Source organism: Seriola lalandi, unplaced genomic scaffold (genome assembly GCF_002814215.2).
Source record: "Seriola lalandi dorsalis isolate HSWRI2012SDOR001 ecotype SW California unplaced genomic scaffold, Sedor1 jcf7180002052129, whole genome shotgun sequence".
NCBI classification, from domain to species: domain Eukaryota; kingdom Metazoa; phylum Chordata; class Actinopteri; order Carangiformes; family Carangidae; genus Seriola; species Seriola lalandi.
Genome location: NW_019522682.1, coordinates 447,417 through 472,571, shown reverse-complemented (window position 1 = coordinate 472,571; position 25,155 = coordinate 447,417). Strand labels below are relative to the sequence as shown.

The 25,155-nt window shown below is 40.9% G+C and overlaps 1 protein-coding gene across 1 annotated transcript in view; it reads right to left on the bottom strand.

Moving 5' to 3' along the window:
* The window catches only part of arrdc1b (arrestin domain containing 1b), a 36,731-nt gene that overhangs the window by 2,949 nt on the left and 8,627 nt on the right, over positions 1–25,155 (bottom strand). The window contains exons 2-7 of the mRNA XM_023399979.2: positions 14,311–14,421; positions 8,028–8,078; positions 3,624–3,778; positions 3,023–3,205; positions 2,429–2,605; positions 1,187–1,649 (exon numbers count right to left, since the gene is read on the bottom strand). Of these exons, the coding sequence (XP_023255747.1) occupies positions 1,187–1,649; positions 2,429–2,605; positions 3,023–3,205; positions 3,624–3,778; positions 8,028–8,078; positions 14,311–14,421 (1,140 nt within the window). The remainder of the gene's footprint in view (positions 1–1,186; positions 1,650–2,428; positions 2,606–3,022; positions 3,206–3,623; positions 3,779–8,027; positions 8,079–14,310; positions 14,422–25,155) is intronic.

Genomic DNA, 25,155 nt, shown 5'->3' with positions numbered 1-25,155 from the left:
GCTTCTGTGAGTCAGTGAATATTTGTTACACAGAGTTTGTTTCATCAGCTGATCTGAAGGCTGAAACATGTCTGAGAGTTTTCTGTCCATAAATAAAAGAGAGACCACTGTGCTGGACAAAGAGTGCAACAAAACGAATGGAATATGTTGCAGAATTAACAAAATAACAGTCATTTTATCTTGTTTACAGAACGAGTCAACACAATTCATGTAAGCTGGCTTCACTGTCCTGATCCCAACCTGGGCTCAACGTGGTTCTGACTCTTTTCAGCTTTGATATGAAAGAGTAACTACAGCATTTCAATGTGGTTACTATAGATTTATTACAGGTTACATATTATGTGATTATTGAATCTCAAGTGTAAATACTGCAGCAACCACATTTAATGAACTCACATGTATTAAAGTTCTTCTGCTGTGAGTCTCACTGGTTTAGCAGTCATGCGTGTGGAGGCCCCTGCAGTGTCATGCCAACCATCACTTGATTTAAAAGTAGTTGTCTTCACTAACTGGCCTATTGTGCATTCACGAGCACTTACCACGATAAGACCTTTGCAGCATTTACAAAACATAACTGGTGCCCTATGTTGACAACTTAACGTTGTCCCTTCACAGAACTGTAATTTCAGCTGCCAGCTGTTGTGGGAACACTGAATGTTGGGGGCTGACGACAGGTCAAGCAGCGTCCTGATGGTAATGTTGCACACTAAAAAAAAAAAAAAAACTCTCTATTTTTTCCAAGACATTTTGAGACAGTTTTATTATTGTCACGATCTTTCCATGAGCAGAGAGCTGCATTGCAGAATTTAAATGGACACCCACACAGGTCACGAGTTATAACTGTGTATCCACAGCTGTGGTGTGCTATTGTTTAATATGTAACAGGGTGATAGTGAGATTACTAATTAAGGTTTACCTAAAAGGAGGACATATAAAAACACTATTACAGGAACTGACTGTGGACTCACCATCAGCCAGGGTTTATCAGTTTTTAAAGAGTGAACTTCAGACAACTTGTTGCCTGATTTGACTAGAGTGAAAGGATAAAAACGGTATTCAAACTATTGAGTGTGACATGAATATCTAGTCGGCCATTACACCAACCGTCTATGTGTCTGTGTCCCCGCGTGAATCTGTGAATGTGTTTGTCCGTGTGTCAGTGTGTGAGGTTAAGTGGATAACGAACCATGAGGGTAGTCCCAGCTGCTGTACTCTGGAGGGAGAATGAGAGAACAGGAAGTGGGTACAGGAGTCACGTTTCCCTCGGTGAAGAAAGGTATGGTGGCCCCCGTGGACACGCAGAACAGTGGAGCGGACGCGTCGGGTCGTCTGTGGTTGGGAGGCAGCGCTGCACCTGGTGCGTGGCTGAAGGCGCTGGGGGACATGGTGACCGGCTGACCTGACGGATCCTGCTGAGAGTGACTCTTGGTTGGGATCTCCTCACTGGCCAGGCCCCCCGCACACAAACCCTCCTCTGGCTCCTCCTCTGCCGGTGGAGCACTGGGGGTCACCCCTGCAGCTCTGGGTGCGATGGTGGCACCGCAGTGCTCTGGACTGGAGGGAATGGTCCTAGATGGAGACAAGTTCACAGCGATGTTCCCGATGTAGATGGGCAGAGTGACGACTGCGTCTGGAGATTTTAGTGACACCTGTAACACAAACAGAATTTATGGAGGGGAGTGTTGGCCTGAATTAGATTTTATTTCAATGCATTACCGATAGGGCTCATTATAATCAATTAAATCATCTTTTTGAACTCAGTATCTATTTTGGGTAAAAAAAAATAGGTAAAAATCTGAACTACATTTTTTTTTTTTTTTTAAATCTCTTTCTATCATTTATTATATATTTTTTAAAGGGGCTATTTTTAAGTTTTCTCTGCACCTGAACATGTATTTTTGCCAGGAGCAGGTGGTGTTGATTGTTGCTTGACAAGAGCTTCAGGCATAGTTGTCTTTAAAGGACAAGAGGTTATAACTTATCTTCAGGGCAGATTGGAGGCTACAGTGAGTTGCTATTGGAAAGGGACCAGACAGGCTGAATCTAGCTGGTTAGCATGCTAACTTCAGTAGATGAAAAGATGTGAAAGAGACAAGAGGTTGATGCCGAACTCCCAATGTTTTCCTCTGGACTTGTAAGTAAACAGCTGTTATTGCTAACGCTGGCTATGTAGCAAAATGTACAAATAGCTCCTTCAAAGAGACACCGGTGAATAATCAGTGAATCCAGAGGCAGTGAATACAGTAAACAAAGATATTACTCATCAGTGTGTCAAGAGCTGGTTTGTCAAAACAGAATCCAGAAGTAGCTGAAGTTATGCAAACCTAAAAAGGTGCCATCAACCTAGCATAATAATAACAACAGGCACACACACACACACACACACACACACACACACACACACACACACACACACACACACACTGACCTGAATAAAATAGTCTATATCTATGAGGCTACAGCCAGCTATTGCTGACTGAGGAAGAGGAGGGACGATGATCTGCTCCCTCCACTCTGCATGTTTTCCCGCTTTCACTCCGGCTCCCTCCACCTCCGCGATGGTCCGCAGGTCAAACAAAGGCCGCTTGGTCTTATAGGTCACTTTCTGTAGTGAAAAAAAACCGCAGACATAAGAAGATATGAGAGTGACTTCAAACCACTTCACCCACCTCTGGCTTACTGCAGACAAAACTGTTCCTTTGAAATGGATGGTGAAAACCTTTCTCACTGTAGAGTGATTTTATGTGGGCACATGAAAGGATTAGTTCCATGAACGATTATGTTTGAAGCTGCAGAGTTCCAGCAGAGATTTATAATACATCTCTGAAAGGTCAATACCTACTGAAATGGAAATTTCCGGGGGGCAGTGCACACTGGCTCTGGTCATAATAATGGTAAATGGGATAGGGCAAAGACTATGAAGACACATATCTGTGGGTTGGAGAGCTGGGGAAATGTTTTCTCATCTTTTCTCATCTCCACTATCCTTCATTTTCATTAGATTCAATAGTCCAGTGTCTACCTGTATGAGACTGGCCAGTACACATCCCGTGTCCTTCCCAGACTTGTTGTGGATCTCGGTGGCTAACTTGATGACCTGACCGGGGATGTAACCCCTGAGGTCGCTGCGAGCTTTCAGCATCAGGGTCCCCGTCTTCACCAGGAGGTAGGTGAATTTCTTAGTGGTCACAGCAGAACTCGAATGCTGCAGAGACAGAGTCGCAGGATAAATGTTTGTGCGTCGTTGGTAATTAAGAAGCCTCATTAGCTGATGCTGTGCTGATAATCTATTCCTGTTAAGTATCTGGAAACTGACAGCCATGACGGGAAGAGAGTGAATGATAAGTCAGTAAATCAATGGAGCAAAGGAGAAAATGAATTAGATGCTGCTCTGCCATGAAATCAAATAAGCCTTTATCAAGACACAGGCTGATCAAATAAAGAGATATAGTACATTAGAGGTCCCTTCTTCGCCTCCTCCCTCTGGATTATATAAAAAAACGGTATCAATCCAGGCCCAGGTTTACTCGGCAGAGCAGAACAACAAGATTTAACTTTGTTAAAGAATAAAAAGAGCATCAAGGTGACAAATGAGTTTGCAGATTTGTGCACCGAACACTTACTTCAATGTCAGGCACCTCATTGAGGTTCAGGAGGTTGAGTAGGTAGAAGGGCCTCTGGGCTTTGTAGTCCTTAGAGAAGCGGGGCGTGTCGATGGCGGCCCTCACACGGTAAATAATCTTCCCAAATGGTCCCTCAAAGGAAGTCGGGACAGCGGCTGAAGAGAGGGGAAGGACGAGGACAATACAGACATTACTGTGACACAGAGGACAGCACCTGACATTTCTGGTGAGGTCATGACCAACACAGAAACATTTTTAACAGAAGATGGCAAAAATGAAAAGCAAGATTAATCAAGCACAAATTAAATGTGATTTTATTTCATATTTTTATTGGTAGGGGGAACAGATTAAAAACTGAAGACCCCTATCGGAGCTGTAGGCAGCCCTTCAGACTGATCCCTGCACATCTCCGCTGGATGGAAAATGTGTGACTCAAGCAAAGGACAGTGAAGAGGAGGAAACAGGGAGGGGAAAGACTGGAGGGCAGGAAATTTAAGAACTGAAATAAAAATAACTACTTGGGGAGAAAGCAGTCTGACACACAGAAGGGGAGAGACGCTCAGAGCCAGGGGAGAGAATACAAAACACATCCGACTCAAAGCCTCCTCTGATATCATGATCCGCACAAACGATCTGCATATAAATAACCAAACAGGATGTACAGAAAGGTGATTAATGTGTTGTCAGAAATAAAAGCTGAGCCACAAATTGTGGCACTGTTCTTGTTTCCCCTTCATCCTCATTCAGATGTTAATGTCAGCGCGGCTGGTGGCTGCTCCAGGCACACGTCTGCTGCTGCTGCTGTCAATAAGAATTAACCAAGAGAGAGGATGGATGTTGTTGTTTTGTTGCAGCTTGGCAGCAGAAACAGAGCAGTGGACGGACTGACAGAGGACAGACTGAAGCACAAGGCTGACTCTCCCCGGAGACACACACCAGACTGAGCTGCTGAATTAGGCTGAAGATTGTGTGGCCTGACTCGCTCCTCTGAGGACAGACAAAGACCTCCCTCTGACTTTTTGAGCTGCTATTATACTTCAAGATGCCAATTTCATTTCAGCAGGCAGCCCCTAACATTTCCTCTTCAGGAAGGACTTGTGTGTCTAGGAACCTCGTGAGCACTTGGTTTGCAGAAAGATATCCAGACACCTACGACAAACTGAGATAAATTTGTTTTAAAAGCCATTGTTCCAGGAGAATGTTTCCTACTGACTTTGATGACCCTTTGACATTTCCTCTAATGTCACCATGAGGTTTGCATGTGTGCTTTCTCGTGAAAGTCTGATGGCCATGATATTTAGCACAGGCATTAATGTTCCTCTCAGGATGAGTTGTAATAACTGGTGATCTCCAGAGATTTCATTCAGCGCCATCATCAGGTCCATTATCAATATTGTAGTTTAAAGCTCTAATATTTTACTTTTTCATATTAAAATGTCTAAAAATGTTAAATATAATATTTTTTTTCCAGCAATTCTCAAACCAGAGAAATAAGTGATTTTAACCATGGTAACGGTACGTGTCATTTGGTCACCTGTCAAACTAAGACGATAAACATTTTACCTGCTGAACATCAGCATATTAGCATTGCCACTGAATGTATTTGACTTCAAAGCTGCACACATCAAGCAGAAGTTTTATCTACTAAATAGAAAAGTAAACTGTTGGAGAGAAAAATCGGTTTGATGGTAAGACTTCGGTTTCAGCGGTCTGGCTTGTCGGGGGAAGCAGCACACATTTCACACCTACAGTAGTTTATCTTACATCTTATATCTTATCCTATCATGGGCATAGAGGCCAATAACATACTCACGTCCAAAACCCTCCTCACAGCTCATGTGTTAAAATGTATCACAGGCGACAGTTTAATTTCAGAAATAAACAGTGAAACAGGAGGATATCTGTGGACTTTGAGGCTGTGGAATCAGATAATCAGCTGCTCATTCATCTTATTCGTATAAAAGCAACAATGCTTACATTATATGCAGGGGCTCATCCAAAAAGGATAAAAGTTGATAGCACTCTTTTAAAGTGTATCTAAAAAGCGATTGACTTTAATCTCTTCTGTTCGTCTCTCCTCTCTTCCTGAACTCGTATCTCATGTCCTTTTGGAAAGACGCCATCCACCTTTCTGTGGAACCTCATTTATCTCTCTGAGTGTCCTTGTACTGGTTCCCCCCTAGTGAGGAATGATCAGGACAGAACAACATCTGATGCCTTGACTGACACTGACAATGTGCAGCAAAGGTTCCTCCTCCCAAAAGCAAACTTAAGAGCTTTTGAGCACCAGCAGAATAAAGAAAAACCACGCTCTGAACCCCACCATGTCCAGCATCATTCAAACTATTTCTATGGAGAAAATAGGTTTTAAAAAATTAAGGTCGGCTCGTCTGTGATTGACAATTTTATGCAAATAACGAAATTGTATCTGGCCTCAGCTGCTTATACTTTTAAACTAACTTTGACATGATCACAGATATACAGCTACCAAACTACTTGCTAATATTCTGTGCCTGTTGATTATTCTTGGATATATATATATATAACTGTTGGATTTATTGTTTACTTAGACAAACAGAGCTTTGGGCAGTTTATTAGATACACCTTGCTAAAACGCAAAAGTCCTGTTATAATGGTGAGTTTTTATCAAAACTTTATTGTAGAGGTGTTGATTTAACTTCATGCTTATCTTCATCAGTGAGGGCAGGCTTAATATCAGTTACAGCACAATAACATTCAACAGCACCATAGTCCACAGCCTCTAAAATGACCGAGGCACAATCAACACGTCTCTACAAAAACTGAACGTTACAACTATCATTAAAATAGGATTTGTTGCAGAGCTGTTGCATGAGACTGTGTCAGTTTTACCTTGGCAATACATATGGGAGTGATGAAGTCTTCTGCACAGCCTATTTTAAGTTCTTACAAAACACTGTAAGTTTCCTGTAGTTGCTTTTATCAAACAGAGCGATAAGACTGTTCACCTCACCCATTACTGGCATTACAATGAGTCACAAGGTTAGTGGAGTGACCGCATTCATGTAGCACCTTCATCCTAAAAAGAGTGTAAAACTCGTTTTTACACCCTTCTCATTTGCCCCCATTCGTACACTGATGGTGGCCTGCGCATGAGGGGAAGGCTGGGTTTCACTCTCTGAGCTGAACACATCCAAAACAACTCTGTGATATCTGAACAACCTGCTGTACCTGCCACAGCTGTGTTACATGGAAGTGCTAGAACTACTTTTTCAGTATTTGTGAAGGGTGTTCATGAATTATTCACTTTTTACTCCCTTTAAAAAAACAACTTTGAACCATTACTGTCTAGGCAGACATGTTAACACACATGCAAACAAGCTTTAAGGTCTCTATCTCTCAGTCTCTGATTAGGAATTGCTCTCACATTGCTCAGTGTTCCCATGTAACTGCTGAAAGTGATTTTAAACTACATGACTTGCCCATGTGAAATGACATGAGGTGTGTTTTTGGTACTGTCTTTTGGTTCGATTTATTCAGGTTTTCAGTTTCAATCAGTTTTTTTCAAGGACGTTTTTACATTTGCAAGATTTTTTTGAACATTTCTTCAATTGATTTCAGTTTTATTGTCATTATACTTGTACATACTGTACATAGACTTGTCATTCCAAGAAAATACAACCTTCCCAAGACAGTAAAATTGTAGCTTTTGTTGAATGACTCCTCTCCCTAAAACGTGATCTTCTTTAAATCTACTTTAATGACACACAAGAGTACCTCAGTCTGTTTGCCGTACCAGCAGGGGTCAGTAGGACACACATGATTCTCCAGTGAGCCAATTATCACTACATGATAGTTAACATTGCCCTGTGCTGACGCTCTCAAGTCTGAGGGCCCGAAAGGAGGGGAGGGCGAAGCATGGGGGCATGAAGACCAATTAAACAGTGACTGCACAACAGGAGAGAGAACTATAAATAACCCTAACCACCCTGTGCTTCAGCCCATGCCTGAGAGAGTGTAAGATACCAGACAGACGCTGCACTGTGTGTGTCTGTTCACCTGATCTCTGTCTTATTTGCAGGGTTGTGGTTTTGTAGTGTATTGTCATGGATGTGCTGAGGCATTACAACTTGCATGTTCCTCCCAATTATTACAACTGTATAATATAATGACTATAATGATTGTTGACACATTTCCATCACAGCACATGTACGTGTGCACTTTCTGTCCGAGACAAAGGGCAAAGAGCCGAATACTTTACACGTGCACAACTAGAAAAATCAGACCATCTTATCAGAGGTTGTCACGCCTACGTGCCCCGTTTGCTGACATCATGTTGCCTCCTGATAAAGGAGGTCCATGAGAAAACAATTACGGGAACTGAGGGTGTGCCCCTGCCATGAAGGAATGAGCAGTTACACTCACCTGGAATGAGAAACTGGAAGGGGAAACTGTGTTCGCCCGCCGCCAGAGTTCCTGTAAAAGAGGAAGGTTAATTAGTGACACAGACTGAAAAGAAGAATGCAATTGACATTTACTGGTGCACATATGGTGATAATTCACAGGGTTTGTGTGTGTGTGTGTGTGTGTGTGTGTGTGTGTGTGTGTGTGTGTGTACACACAGGTTCTTATTTGAAAACATATGCCCCAGTAAACATTAGATGTCCAGGTGAGGCGCCGTGCCTGTGGGGCTCACCTACTTTCCCACTGGGATGGAGTTTCTGAGACAAACAGGCTTTGTAGTTCAAAGACAGCTGAGCTGAGACTTTCTGTAGTGAATGACAAGCAACTGAAACCACAAAGCCTGCATCACAGGAAGTGATAAACTGTTGGTTGCGTGACACCCAACACATGTAGCTGGCAAAGTTGGAGCTTTTCAAAGCAAAGTGAATCAATGATTTACAGCAGCGATCGACCCAAGACTGAGTGCAGCTCTCCACTCTGTTACAACACGGGACGGCATCACTGTGCCAAGTCTGTCCTTTTAGATTAAAAGGACAAGCCTGGCTTTATTCTACCTTTTTTCTTTTTGTCAACACAAACCCACAACCCTGTCTACCCCAGGCTGTGGCTATAGGGCCCAAGCCCACAGTTACTTAAAACTTTTTAAATGGCTCAGTTATTTCACAGAACAGCTGGGAACTGTAGTTCTAAAGAAAACCAGAAAATGTTGCAGATTGGTGCTCTAGTGAGCATTGTAATGCAGATTGTAATGAAGGAACCCAGTGCAACCTTGTGGCTCACTGATGTGTTTTCAATAGTTTTGAACAACATCGGCTCCGTGGAATACGACATATCAGGCTTTGGATACACACACAGCAGTTGTTAGTGTTTTCAATTGATTGTTGGCTTCGGCCTTGTAATTGCATTTGTTTACAGATGTTGGCATGAACAAAAAACATACAGAATCTCATGCAGAGACAGAAGGGAATATGAACACACACAAAAAGAAAACCCCAAATAAAAGCAGAATTAAAATGTATTTTTACACATGACGTTAGAGGAGAGAAGCAAACCTCTCTAAAGTGCAACACTATCCCTCTGCAAACTTCATATTTCTGATGTTATCAGACAACAGAGGGTAAACTGAAGCAGAACTCACTGCGTTCTGAGGGCCGCAGGAAGTGCTGTGAACTATGAAGAGGTGCTTTAAAATAACACATAGGCTACTCAAACTTAAGTACATTTTTCTCTGAATTTGTCTCCATGAAAAATCAGCTCTTTTATCTCAGTTGTTCACACACTGTCTGATTATTATGCTGTCTGCAGTGCTCAGATAGGAGACCATCTGGTTGCAGAAACTCTGCCCACAGAGCAATTTTACTACTTTGTGTTTTCTAAATTTACCAGAAAACTACACCACAATTACTTCATAAACACAAAATCCTAATTTCACAGAGATCTCAGATATATCAGAGCCACAAATATCTTAACTGATATCTTACCAAGTACATTACACATTATACTGTACCTGTGTGTCACACTAAAAAATAAATCTTAGAAATGAAAACAGGACCTGGGAAATGGCATCCATTCATTACACGTACTGTAACTCTATAATTAGCAAGTTATTTCATTTTGCTTCTTGCTGCACCAATTACATTAATTACTGTGAAAATGATTTTTCATACTTATTCACTTCACAAGGTCAGTTAAATAGACAACAAGAGCGTAGGGCACCAATAAGGGCCGCTCCATCCCTGTCACACGGAGAGCACTTTGAGAAACCCGGTTAATAATTCTCCACATGAGCTGACAGCCCAATTAAATTCTTCCAGAAAGCAACACGTCTCACCTCATTAGAGATTGGCACAAACTTTTCCGTTACCGTTGGTCTCAGTTTCCTGAGGGGAAGTGCAGAGACTGTATGTGTGTGTGTTTGTGTGTGTTTGTGTGTGTATATGTGTGTGTGTGTGTGTGTGTGTGTGTGTGTGTGTGTATTCATTTGCATCATGTTTATTTCTAGAGGAAGCAGTCATGGTCTGAACCAGCGCCGTGCAGGTGCAACAGCCACTGCATTTACTAGCTGCAGAGAGCCGAGCTGAGATTACAGGTGCAGAGAGAAAAAACTTTTTAGAAACATGATGAATGAAAGCAATTAAAACGTGATCAGATTAGATGAGATACTTTATAGAGTGAGCTGTTAAAGAGAGTCTTAACCTCAGTATACTAACCCTAACTGTACAGGGGTATCCACCTAACCTCTACATCACAGACAATTCAAAGCAGTTTACCAAGACTATTTCACCAGAGGGACAGTTTTTATACAGCCTAGACTACAGCTGAACATCTGGAGAGAAACCAACACGGTTTACAATGACATATGTGCACTGCCACATTGGATACTCTCCATGAGAGCTGTAGTTCTTTGAATGCCAATAAATGAATTGTCCTTTAACTTGGCACCTGATCGCTAATACAGGCTGTGCATGGCGAGTTTGGTTCTCTGTCCTTTAACTTTGTTTAGTTACAAATGGTCAAACTCATTTCCTTTAGTATATGGCAAACCGCAGGAATGTTTCACTTGTTCAGAAGGACTGAGAATAAAATCCCTTAATGAGTGAGTTAGAGAAGCAAGCGGAACAGTCGGGATGTAAGGTCTGAACTTCAACTCTTTCTAGACTTTCTTTTGCTTTGTTTTTTGCCTTATGTTGTCTAAATTAAATAAATTAACACAATATAACATGTATACGGTGGCTGTGAAGTGCAAATCACAACGACTAATTGGAAAATACAACAACAAATCAAAAAACACAGCGGCATATAGGACATCTCAGTGACAACGGCAAATCACAAAATGCAATGACAAATAGGAAAACAACAACCAATCCCAACCACAAAGCAGAAAATACAACAACATTAACTTGTACTGGAAAAGCTGGGCACCTGTTAATCAACAAGGATCATTAGTGATTGGACGCACGTTGTGTTTTGCTGTTGTGTTTTTTGATCTGTTGGTGTCTTCCCATTTGTCATTGTTAGTTGCACTTCACAGCCACCGTACATATACTAGACCTTGTATTTTGAATTTTGCAATGTAGCAATCACGTAATAATGCTACTGAAAGTCTGTGTTCATAAAGTTAACTGAAAGACGATATTCCAGTGGTTTTACTTCTGACATCATGACAAACAAATGCATCTTGTGCAGAGATGTGTAAAGTATTATCAATGAATAATGTGAGATATGACAACACTGGATAAGCTACAGTGGGGTCTGCCTCACGCATGGTCTAAATATAAAGCTGTCGGTTTCTAACAGAGTCTATAGTGGAAGCACGACCAAACTCCAGCAGTGGAGGGAAGATCCTCATTTCATGAAGGTCATTAACCAACAATAGTGACAGGATGAAGAGTGGACTCTGACATCACTGGTCTTCACTCGTCAAGCATCTGTGGCATACCACATTATCAGTCAGCCACAGCGAGTGTCGCTTGCTTTGTGTAAGAGTGTGTGTGCGTGTGTGTGTGTGTGTGTAGTGGTCTTCTGTCACCCTTCCTGTCTCCCTCTCCCTGTGTTGCTCAGCCCTTGGGGGCAGAGCAGCCCATTTTTGGAAGAGAATGGGATCCGGAAAAATGTCAGAGATAAAGGGGAGCACAGAGGGCGGGTGTGTAATGAATCATTTATGTTGTCTGGATATGCCTGGTGTTTTACAGTGTGTTCTGTGTGTTCATGTGAGTACTGAGGTGTTGAATGAATTTTACTGTTGCCTCAAAAGATCTTCCTATCTGAAGCATTTTGGGTTAATATTTCCTTTCTCATATTTCTTACGACAAAGTGTTTGCACACCGGAAGATTTCAGACCAGCGTGTCAGATCATAAACGCTGACTGTGACTACAGCTGGTTGTTTTCACTGCTTGGCTCACTTTTGTAACAAGCAGCAGAGGAATACATGTAGTTCATTATAAATACCAAAAACCTACTTTTTTCTTTAAACTTTAATAAATGAGTGAAAAAAAAATGTTTTCATTCAACAAAAGAAACCAAACTTATGGAATACCACATATTATCTCAACACACGCAACTGTACAAGAACTGAAATACTGCTTAAAATTTAATCTAACTATTTTTTTAACTATAACTATTTACCTGAACTTTATTACCAGCTTTCGTTATGTGTCCGTTTACAGTCCTTTGAGCTGTTGGTCTGCACCATTAAAAATGTTAATGTTTCACTTTCTGGTAAAGTTTTACTGCAGGTTGTCACCCGTAGATAATGAACATATTTTTCTCTCCTAAATAGTCCCACCTGTAAACAGTTACACGAGGCCTGTATCCACATAGTTAATGTAGTAGTATGTCAGCAGTTTTAGTTTTGTGTGAGGCAGGTGTGTTTGTGTTCATGTTTGTTCCCGTTGTACATATGATCTAACAATACTCTTGATTTCACATTAGCATTAGCTTTTAAATAATGCTAAATATCAAGGATATTTTTTCCCCAGCTTCTCAATCTTATTTCTGTTTACACTTCCCAACTTCCCACGAGTTTATCTTGACGTGGAGCAGAGCACTAACTTATTTTAAATGCTTCACGATAACAGCACAGGGACATAGTTACACTGTAAACAAGTGGAGTTAACAATACATTTTAGTTTATTCACAAGTCAAATTTGTGACTAAAGGAGCAATTCATCCTCCTCACGAAAAAACAACCAAAAAACTAAATGTTTTCTCACTTGCGCCAGTTGTGTCTTACCATGCATTTAGTTTCTAGGTTTCAGATGCCTCCCCTCTGAAACATCTGTCTCTGCTTGTGGTACTCAAAACAATGAAATATAACACTTTTCCATTGACTTACTGTTGACAGTTTTCAACAATTTCTTTGATATAAATTACTTTCAACAGAAATCTTTGCAGTATTTTCCAGTGGCAGAAGAAGTGTTTTGATCCTTTTCTTCAGTGCAAGTGGCAACACCTCAGTAGAAAAAAAATTCCAAAACAAGTAAAAGTTCAGCATTCAAACATGCACCTGAAGTTATGTGAATATTCTGTGTTATTATATCTTTGAAGTTATTTTGACATACATTTTTGTTGTTATAAAAATGAGAGAATCCCAGTGAAAACATACACAAGCTATGTGGTTTCAGCCCATTGATCCTGTGCACCAGTGTTTGATCTGTGATCTGTGTGAGGGAAGGTGCATTGCATTTTTACTTTACAAGATTATAACAAGCACTTTATACACTGTTGGGCAATTTCATTTACCTATTATAATGCACCATAGTTTGAGTGGAAGTGTGAAGCAGAATACAATAGAAGGAAGCAAGCACCTCAACACTCTACTTCTGTACAGTGCTTGAATAAATGTACTTCCCAGCAGTATATAGTGTGTAGTATATAGACTGATGTGTAAACCACATGTTGAAGCAAACAGTCCTGACAGTTAAACACTGAGCCGCTTTGTGTTTTTTTCACCAGTGTGGATTACACGCTCTAATGATTAACTTTGATTTGCATATATAACAGATTTCCTGCACCCACAGTGCATTTCAGCTTCTGGCTGTGAGCAGTATTAGCAACACATACAAAAGATGGAAGATCACGCTCACAACAAAAGGTCCTGTAAGCTCTCGCTTCCGCAGGCGAGCAGGGCTTCACAGCTGCAGGGCAGGATGGTGCCCAGAGACTGGAGGAAAACATTAAACCTGCTCTCTGTGGAGCCAGTCCAACCTTCTCCTCAGGCACTGTTGGGCACTGATAACCATGTCTCACCTCGGAGAGACAGCGCGCAGAGAGGGAGGCTGCATGCAACATCCCCACAGGAGACTGTTACTCTGACTGACTGACGCTTTTAACTCTTCACTGCAGGGCTGCAAAAACCTGCTGCTGCCATTGTGAGATTAAGCTGCTGCAGCCATTTCCCATAAACTAAATGAGGTGAGAGGCGGGACCCATCAGTCATGTCTCACTTCTGACTTTTTCTGACATTTCAGTGTTCTCAGATGAGAGAGATAAATCAGTTTGTTTATCACATATGCAGGATATCAGTAGACACCCTGCACAGTCACATGACAGTGATGAAACGGTACAAACCAGTGTTTTTGCATGTTTTTACCAAACAGGCAGCCATTTTACATTGTGTGCAAAAATTAACTGCTGCCTGGAAAGTAGGTGCATCCTACATGAGGAGTGTTCAATGATCAGGCATACTGTGCAACCAATAGAAAACTCTAAAAAATAACATCATCAGGCTTTTAGTATCATCACCTTTATCAGCAACGGACAGCGTGCTGTTGAAGTATTGCTCCTCCAGACTCCAGGAGGCGTCATTCATTTTGTTGGAGATCCCACATGAGCCCTGACAGTTCACCTTGATTGCTGCAAGACGAGGAGAGAAAAAAAAGTCAGAGAAGTGTCTGAAAATGTGCATGTTTGATGGTATTTTTACTGCAGGATTACAAAAGAATTTCCAACATGCCCATTAGAAAATATAGGGGAGTGCAGATAACCATTGTTTTCATTCATAATCAGTTAATCGTTCAGTATATTTATATTTTCTGTGCCAGTATGCACAGCGAATCATATCATGATGTGTGGCACTTGTGACCTGTCCTATCTTGTTTTATCTTCATAAACATCTTCTTCAGGACACAGAATAGCATTACACACAAAATACTGTCCAACCGTCATTCATTTTATCTGGGGAAAAGAAACAAAGAGTCTAAGGCCACACTTTGTGAGGCTCACATTGTGACATTAAATATATATGTTAACAGAGCAGCTGAGTCTAAGCAGTTTGGGCACCGAAGTGTGAAAAATACAGGTCAGCAGCACAATACACACTGATTAGCATGAGAATGACTCACAAAGAGCGACGTCTCACTAAATCATTATGGGCCTCTGCTACTAGAATGTGCATTCTGCTGCAGTGGTAAATAATCTGTCAGAAGAGGCTGTGAATAGTGTCTGACAACAGGTGGAGGAGAGGAGGAGGAGCTGCTGTGAAACTAAAGAGGTAACCTTGAATAAACACCTGGATACTTCAGGTTTGACTGGTTTAGATCGTATCACTGATTGTGCTTCACCCACTGGGTCATGCTGCGTAAACATTTAGCTGGGGTGATGATGGTGAGGATGTTGCAACAGGTTAGATAAAGCTGAGGTCATATCAAGATTACTGACGTGCCAGCGGGATCAACTGAACCGGAATCCATGGTTTTCAAGTCTGATTACAGGTCCCATATTGTAGAAAGTGAGATGTCCAGGTCTTTTTTGATTATGAAGCAGGCCTGTGTTCAGAAACTGCCTTAAAACGAGCCATCAGGACTTCCATAATTTTGTGATGTCACAGCTTTACAGTCACCGCCCAGCACGACCCAATTGGACCCACCGTCAAACCTTTTTTGTGTTGTTGCTGTTGTTTTAGCTTTATCTAACAGCACAACACCAAGCGGTTCATTGTATCACAGAGCTAACAAGCTACAAGACAGTAAAATGTTGAGGAAACGCTGCACAGTTGTATGTCAGGAAGCCAATACATCATTCCACAGCCTCTCCACGGAGAGTAATATTACAGACCAGAGGCTAAAGTTTGTTTTTGTCTGAATTTGAATGTCTGTGTGGCTCATTTCAGCACTGACTGACCATTGCCATTTACATTTACCAGTGAATTTTACCAAGCTACAGCAGCATGATCCCTTACCTATCACCCAGAAAACAGTCATCCAATCAGAAGAGAGGCTCAGAGACTGACACAAAAAGCCCTGTTCCTGCTAGATCCCCACAGAGAAGAGGAAGACATGTTTTTAGTACTTAAATAACAAATATATCTTCTTATATTCTTCTTATAGATATCAAAACTTCAAGTAAAACACAGGAAAAGTGTCACATACGGGATCTTTAAGTCTGAGGCTGCCTGCCAAAATGCAGGAGGCTGATTTGGGGGAAAAAAAGCTTTACATGAGCAGAAGCAACACAGGGACAAAGAGCTGTTAAAGAACAAGAGTGGCAGCAAATCAAATCAAATCGTTGCCTTAATAGATTAGGTTAACACAGTGGAAGTGGTGAAGGTAATCAACATGTTCTCCTGTGCCACTGCTCAGGGTGCAGGAAATTATGTTTTATCGTCCTCTCATGCTTGATTCAAACGTCAAGAAGATAACATCATTTTTACTCCACACTAAAGTCATGTTGAGTTCAAACTGGTGCTGCATGTGTCCTGTGACGGAAATCAAACGGTGCACCTGCAACGACGAAATGCTGAAGTGAGCAGCAGGAGCAGATCTGCAGTGTGAACGCAGCCCGTCTCTCTCGCTCCTCTATCCCTCATGTCTTTCTGTTGATCTTTCTGCGAGGAAATGGAAACCCTCTGATAATACACACAAACACACACGCCATGACTGTGACAGAAGCCAGAGGATTAAACACAAAGAAGGCCCAGCCAGTATTATCTCAATACTTTGATATGCAGACAGACAGATAGAATTTCTTTATCTCAGTATGAATTAAAACCTCTTTTGTTTTAAACCATCTGAAATAAATAAATAAATAAACCAAACTTCTCAAATGCATCGCGACCATATACAATATAAAATGAACAACACTGATTTAAATCAGGTAAAATCTAACAACTGAGAGCAAAAATAAAAATCACTTCAAGGATTTGGAACAAACTTTCTGTACTGACTTGACAGTAACGGTGGGAGATATAAATAAATCTTCTACTTGTACTTCAAGATGGTTTGAGATATCAGGGTATAATACATTTTCTGTTGGTTCAACTGACAAAATAAGCAGAATCTCTTCTTCTTTGACACTAAACATTTAGTAGACTAAATAATTCACCAATGAATCAAAACAAAATCAGATTAAATGATAATGAAAACAAGACTGAGAGTCTACAGCCATGCTAGCAGCTCTGTGAGGCTGTACTAAGACACAGCAGTGCTTTCAGCTGAATGCTAACGCCAGCATGCTAATATGCCCACAATAACAATCCCATCATGCTGATTTTGTGGAGTGTAGTTTTTACCATGGTCACCATGCTAACATTTGCTAACCACGAAACACAAAGTGAGATTGTCTTTTATTTGCAGGTATTTGGTCATGAACCAAAGTATAATCCATCCAATAGCCAGAGAGATATTTCACTCAAGACCAAAAATGTGAACCTCATGGTGGCGTAAGAGAAAAGTCAGGATAACACCAGTGTCACTGTTATTTATCTTAAGGACACCATGAAGCCTCACGGCAGTCTCAACCTGTTGATGGAGCGATTTGTTGAGATACTTCAGTCTGGACGACAGCGGTGGACTGAACAACATAAACATCCTGAGAGCCATGATGCTAACGTGGCTAAAGCTCTGTTACTTGTAGCTCTAATATCAAGGTAGGTACTTCATCACACTGATGAAATCCTCCTTTTAATCCAATATTCCCACAATGGTCAAATACAAGCAGAGATATTAGGGATTATTACTTCATAACAAAATGTCAACCTGTTGTCGTCATATTGCCCAGCCCTGCACAACAGTTTTTTCACAGTGGTACAGACATGATTTGGTCGCTACTCAAAAAATAAATAAATAAATAAATAAACAGACTCTGATGTAAAAAATATCATGCCATAGACTGTGTTTGACCAATCACAGCTCACACCCACGCAGTATCCTTTGCTCCTGTGCTGGCATCACAGAACACACACACACACACACACACACACACAGAAAGTGGCAGATGGCTGCGCTCTCCACACCGGCAGGACTGCTGGCACAGATCTGGGGAAGAGGGAGGGACCTCTGCTGCCGGCAAAAACAAAAACTGAAATCTGTGGCACACGAAACGGAGCAGTGTCCTTCAGCCAGTCCCAGTCGCATCCATTCATTTGGTCATTAATTAAACCCTTCAATCTGCCCCGGCAGCCATCTGCCTCATTCATGGAGGAGAATAATACCTTCACACTCCACATTAACACAACCTCTGAGCTTTCTGGAGTCATCACACTTCACAGAAGCAACAATAGAATTGTAAAATTGCACAAATATGACAGAGGAGAGACATTACTGTGACGAGGTTCTGTTTACAGCTGTCTGTCGTGGGAAAGTGAAGAGCTCAGCCCACAAAAGGTCAGTGCAGGGTTAATCTGTTAATATCCCCAGCAGCAGCAGCAGCAGCAGCAGCGGCAGGAAGAGCGGCAGCAGCAGAGCTGAATAGTGAATAGTTGTGTCATAAGAGATGGGCTGCTCTGGCAGAGAGACTGGCTGTCTGTGGCTGAGTAATGAGCTAGACACTCCACAATCACATGGCCAGATGGACCAGGAGTGGTGATGATGTGTCTGAGGAGACGTTCATCCAGACATGAATAAAAAGTGTCTCCACACCTCACCACAGACACTCCAGGACCAAACCCTAAACTTCAGCAGAGGTCATCCATGTTCCTTATCCTGTGTGAATCCACCATCTCAGCAATCTGTAAAATCCAAATTATTAGTATTCTAGTGATTAGATTTTTCTCCTTTGGCAGTGATTCCTTGCTGAGAATTATTTTTTATGTCCATCCAGTTTTTATCGCCTCGTTGCTTACCGCCTACAGTAATGAGTAAGGACTCCAACCTGTGACGTTGTGGTCATTTATCAAACTATGACCTAGAATATCAGGTTATCTGACACTCCACTTCAATTTGACGAAGGGAATAGTGAGTACCCAAAAACTTGGATGACATGCCTACACTAGTAACACTAGTAGTTTTCTCACTGGGAGATGTGAATGAAACAACAGTGCTACTCGCTTATTTAACATAAAAGAAATCTAAATTCCTGGAATAAATCCTGAGAAATTCTTTACAAACATTTATCTGACGTAACTGAATCATCAAGAACATGAATAAATGAATCAATCTTTTTTCAATGAAAATCAAATCAAATCAAATCAGGAGACCAGTGTAGATATCCAGTCCTTTGTAATACAGTACACAGATGTCACTTCATTTACTGAGGTCTGACAAGGCTCAACAGGCATTTATTTGGGACAGGTGTCTATCCACGTATGTTGTGTCACAGGTGATTAGACAAAGTGAACACTTACTGGGTTTCCATTAGTCTTTCTGATATTCAAAGAGGAAAAAATAAATAAATTTGAGTCAAGAAATCGGCTTCAAAGCTCCTAATCTACAATGCCTAGTGCAAGTAGCTCCTCAAAAACTTATATTTAAAAACTAAAATCTTGCAATGCCCACTCAAGTCACAAAATTTAGTTTGGTTTTCTGAAGCAGACAACTTCAAACTTGCCCTCACACCAGCAGCAATGATCATTACTGGGATCTGCCAGTACAGGAATCTGCGCCAGAGGCCAGCACTCCACAGAATAAACCACAGCCTCAGGGAGACCGAGTCTCAGTAGTGAGAGGGAAGCCAGCAGCCGAGCATGCTCTGACTCAGCAGCTGTCTGGATTTCCTGCCAACATACTGGAGTCAGTCCAGGTCCTTTCCAAGTTTCAGTGAGAGTATACGTAGGCGGAGATGATCCTGGTGCTACTACTCATTAAATTTTACGAATCAGACCGTGTGGGCCGACAGATCCAGGAGAGAGGGTGTAATCGATAGCGTTACTAGACCCGGCTGCCTAAACATGACTGCTGTGTTTTATTGTATCAAAGCGTTCTCTGATGTGGGTTAGAGCAGGGTGATTCTGGCCAATGGAGGATGTGGCTGAGGGTTGAGGGTGTGGTACTGGTGAGTAAGTGGATCATTCAGGAGAGTAGGCACAGATAACGACCTGATATATGCCATTGTGCATCTGGAAAGAAAATCTTGGTTTGACTGCACTTGCCCGTCACACCTGACTGCATTATATGTTCATTTCAATCTCATCCATTATTTTTGTACATCAGAAATCATGTATTATCATGCTTATACCTGGGCTGGTTATTATTGAAACTTTGCAGTACTGGTGCTGATACAAGAGCTGATTTTCACTATTGAATGGGAAACCAAAATGATACTTGTCTTTGAGAAAGATAAACATTTTATTCTACAAAATCTTTTTTTCATTGAAGAAAAGAAGCCTAACTTCTCAAATGTTGAACGTAGAGCTGCAACTAACGATTATTTTCATTTTTAATTAATCTGCCAAATATTTTTAACCAAAATTTCCTAAATTGATGCTAATCAAATTTCTTGATTTGTCAAAGCAACAGTCAAAATATTCTATTTACTATAATGTAAGTCAATAAAAAAAAGCAGCAAATTAGCAGCAAAACTGTTGTCGATTAATTTTGTGGATTGGCTAATCAATTAATTGACTAATCATTGCAGCTGTAGTTGAATGAAAGAATATTAACCTTAAAAAATTGTTCAAATTGTCATCCATCTTTTGCTGTGAATTTAACCAATATTTAGGTCAGTTTCATCAGTTAGCTCAAATGTTACCAAGAAGCAGCTGTAGCAATTACTGTTGCTATGGTTACCCACAGCTTAGTATGGTGGTTGAAATGTTTACCAGAAAACAATTTTAAGTGCCCTTTAATATAACTTCAACAAACACCTGTCAGCAATCACACATATATTTTCTGTAGCCATGTAAACTTTTATTTAGCTATTCTCTTTGTCCTTCTTGTGTCTATAAGAATATTTTACGTGAGGATATGTTTTTCCCTCATACTTTTCTTTGGCAAAGTCATCGATGCCACTTTCCTCCTCCATCCTCTCCCTTTGCAGAAATGTTGTCCTTCAGGGCACACTTCCCTGAGAAAATATGTGCGAGTTACGCAATAGTGTTGTTTGCTTTGTCGTCAGCTTTTCCAAACAGAGCCACTTTATATTATTACTGACTTTCTCTACATTTTCATTTGTTTGTTCACGAGCACAAACATATACACAAAACACTGACTAAGAAAAATTTATTTAGTGACATATGTTTAACTTTTTCAGGAAAAAACAGCAGAACTGTGTGCGGGGGATAAAAACACTCAGTCAGAGCTTGCTGCTTATTACATCAGTACATGAGGGAAATGAGTCAGCTGGAGGGTTATTGGGAAGCACACAGGGAAGTTGGGCTGATAATGACAGTTCCTTATTTACACTGATTAGACTGGGTCTGAAGCACAAAGGAGCCTCAGTGTGTTTGTTTAAGGTCTGGACTTTAAAAGAACTAAACCCTACACCCTCAGACACCAGAGACCAGAGAATAACTGTGTCTTTAGGTTGGTGAATGAGTTGAATTGATCAACATTCCTCACATGCACAAAAAGGCTCCTATGACGTCACTTATACATTCCAGCATAATAAGGCATGGAAACTCTCAAAGCAAGATCTGTGTGATAAGACTGGATTGTTTTAAGCTGAAACTTCTGTAGAAATGCTACAAACCACAAAAACTGGACAAGGTGCAGCAGCTCACACTGACATCTAATATGGTTTGATAATTAATTGGCTAATTTATGTATCACCTTTGATACAAACACAGTACATGAAATTGACATGGAGCTTCTTGCACTGCTGATGCTAATGAAGGCCTTTAAATTAGGGTTAAACTAAACCTAAGGATCCCATATTGTATAAAGGTAGATGTCCATGTCTTTTTTGATTATAACATAGTACTAGGTTCTATATTAATATTGTGAAAGTATCAAAGCGCTCAGTCCACAGAGAAATGCACACAGCCTGTATTCAGAAACTGAGCCTTAAAACCAGCCATCAGGACCTTTGTAACTTTGTGATGTCACAACAAAGCAGTAACCGCTCTCAGCTACACCCCAAGCCCCACCCACCTGGACCCACCATCCAACCTTGCAGGATTTTGTTTCTCTGAGTGTTTACCTGAAATCTGCTATGTGTTTATTCAATCACTCAGAAAAGTGTTAGCCAATCAGAAGAGAGGCTCAGAGCCTCCTTTCTTCTGATTGGCTCACCGACCTGTTGTTACTGGAGCTCCAGAGAGAAGTCTGAGAAAGGAGATGTAAAACTACATTGAGATGGTTTTTGGTTCTTAAAATGCACAAAAATATCTTCTTATGGATCAAAACTTCAAATAAAACACAGGAAAAGCATAAAATATGGGACTTCGACAACTTGTTTATATTTGACATTGCACAAAGATGAACTACAGTTTTGTTTTGTCGTTGTTGTTTTCTAGTATTAACAATGGCCATGAATGAATGGCATGAGAACAAATATTTCTAGTTTCCTCCACAAAAGATCAGAACCATCACTCTGTACCTCAGGACAGCCGAGTAATCCGATGCTACACTTAATACCTTCATTAAATCTTTAAGTGCTGCAAACAATTAGTCCCTCTCACTTTTCCAACATCTCCCCTCGTCTCGTCTCTAATGCCTCTCAGTGAGACATGTCAAACATGGCCACCTGATCTTACGATCTATCACTCCTGGCTGTAAGGGAATCCCCAGCAGGAACAGAGCCTGGGCTGTTCGTTCAGACATGTCCTGTGTAACTTCTCTGTACGAGCAGTAACAGAGACAAACACTGCACTGAGAGCTGCTTCAGTGAAAGAAAGATCAAAATTGTTATTAGCTCTTCAACCGAACAGTTTAAGGAACTAAAAAAAGTCCCAAGAATCAAACTCAGGAAAATACACCCATCCTCCTTCTCAAGAACCATGAAGATTACGCAAAACAGACTAACAGGTTATGGTTTTAAAAACCAAGTTTGGCATGATGACGACATAAAGATGCCACATAGTTTTTGGAAATTTACTGTTGTGCAGGTGTGATGTTTGAATAGATATTTAAGATGAAACATAAAGTACAGAGGTGGAAATACTAGGGAGAAAAAAGACACAATAACTGGTTACATCAAAGCACAAACACTAATAGCATCAAAAACAAGCCCATTCCTTAACTGGTCTATAGTATTTATTGAAAAGAAATGCATAATAATCTGTGAGTATCCTATCATGGACCAGCTCAAGCACTAATGTTCATCACTAGTGACTGACGAGCTTTAATACCATTGATCAGTTTATATTTAGTGTTTGCATGTGTTTGAGTTTAAGAGGAAACACATCTGCATGAAAATACACACAGATCCCTGCGTACAGTACGTTTGCATGCAAGTGTGTAAGAGGCTTATCCCTGCAGAAGTTACATCATTAAACAATCAGCAGACATGTAATCTGTACTCTCAATCTGCACACTCACTCCCGCATTACCCATCATGCTTTGAAATTTCCACATTTCACTGCATGAGGCTCAAATCCAGACAGACACCATGACCTGATGAGACACATACTGACTCCGTCTTCTGACATTTACAATGCTCATATATATAGCAGCTAAATTATCACCTGGTTTATCATAAGACATAAAGCAAAGAGGGAATTAATCCTTTCATTCTCCAGATAATTTCATTTTCCTGACATTTGTATGAGGCTTGCTTGAGAATTAAGATGTGTAAACATTGCCTCTCCCCTAACCAAGACCACATTTGATGGTATCTATGTCAGCAGAGACCTACATTTAAGCACCAGCTTCTCCCTCGTGGCAATCAGCAGTGTCCTCAGTTGACCTGATCTCATTTTACTGGATCTGATACGAAGCAGCTTGTTTCAGTGCTTATCTTGAATCAAGCTGCATCTTAAAAAAACATCACAAGATCAAGATATTCAAGAAAGTGTAAGGCAAAACCAGATACTGCTGTTACACTTTTATGACAGCTGACGAGCTGAGGTGTGGTTTTCATGCATCATAGACCAAAGTCAAGTCAGAGCCAGCAATTCACTTTTCATCAAATCATTATTATACTATCAAAGTGTTAAACCAGGAGGTTTCATATGGATTACTGCTATGGCTTCGTTTATTATTACAGTAGAGAGATATAGGTTGTGTCCCATTCACTACTCACTATCCAGGGAGTTATGTAAACGACTATAAAGTGAGGTCATCTGTAAAATGGAAAACCACTTTCGGACACTACTCGATTTCGTACACTACTTTTTCTTGATGCATTGTGGGATACTACTAGCCCACTTTATAGTGTATAACAATTCTCACAATACATCCGGACAGCACTTCAAAATGGGGAACTCACTATATAGTGGACTACATAGTGAGTAGTGAGTGATTTCGGACAGAGTCATGGTCTACTCCAAACTGAAAGTCATTGACTTTGATTGTTTGATTAGTCATTTAGTATCAGCTGACACCCCACTGTGACCTTCGGAGCCATGTCACTCCCTCTGACTATAACTGTCAGAGTTAAATCACAGCTGATTGCGCAATGTGGGCGTGTATGAGCTGCCACAATGGTCTTGTTGCTGTATTTGCAGCTGCAAATGTGGCATGTAAATAAACACTGATATCCAAATCATCAGTGCCATCCAAAGACTTGGCCTACTTGTGCGATTAGTGACTGTTTGGAACACATGATCCAATTTTTTTATGCGCTAATCTTCATAAAGAAGCCGTTGTTTGGAGAGGGCCGACATGAAGCTTCGTTAGCTAACATAGTGTGTTATGGACACACACATTTCCCAAGTATTTCAACTGGCATGAGTGACCTTTCCTTTTTAGGTGAAGTGGGTTCAACAATAAGACCAGATCCATAGTGTTGTCTCTCAACTCCTAAACCAGCACCCCCATTCCCTCCTCCTCATCTCTGGGGACTTCAACCACACGTCCCTGTCCTCTGCTCTTCCTAACTTCACCCAGTATGTGGATTGTCCCACCAGGGACAATAAAACTTTGTACTTGTTGTATGCTAATATCAGGAATGCATACACCTCATCCCCCCTCCCCCCGCTGGGACACTCAGATCACAACGTCCTTCATTCCAGCAGCTGTCAGACTCCACAACTCCTGCTCTTCCTGACCATGTGCAAACTTGCACTTTTTCATGTACATATCGTGTGTATTGTGTATATTGTATTTATTAGTGTATATTTGGTATATTTTTGTTGTATATTTCCATAGATGTTTATTCTATAGATGTTTATTTTTCTGCTGTGGTAAATGAATTTCCCAGTTGTGGGATTAATAAAGTTAATCTAATCTAATAACAGCTGCCAATGGCCTGAGGCTTCTAGAAAACAATTTCAGAACAGCAGACCTGAAACCCTCTGTCACAGAATCACAAGAAAGAAGACACAAACATATATTC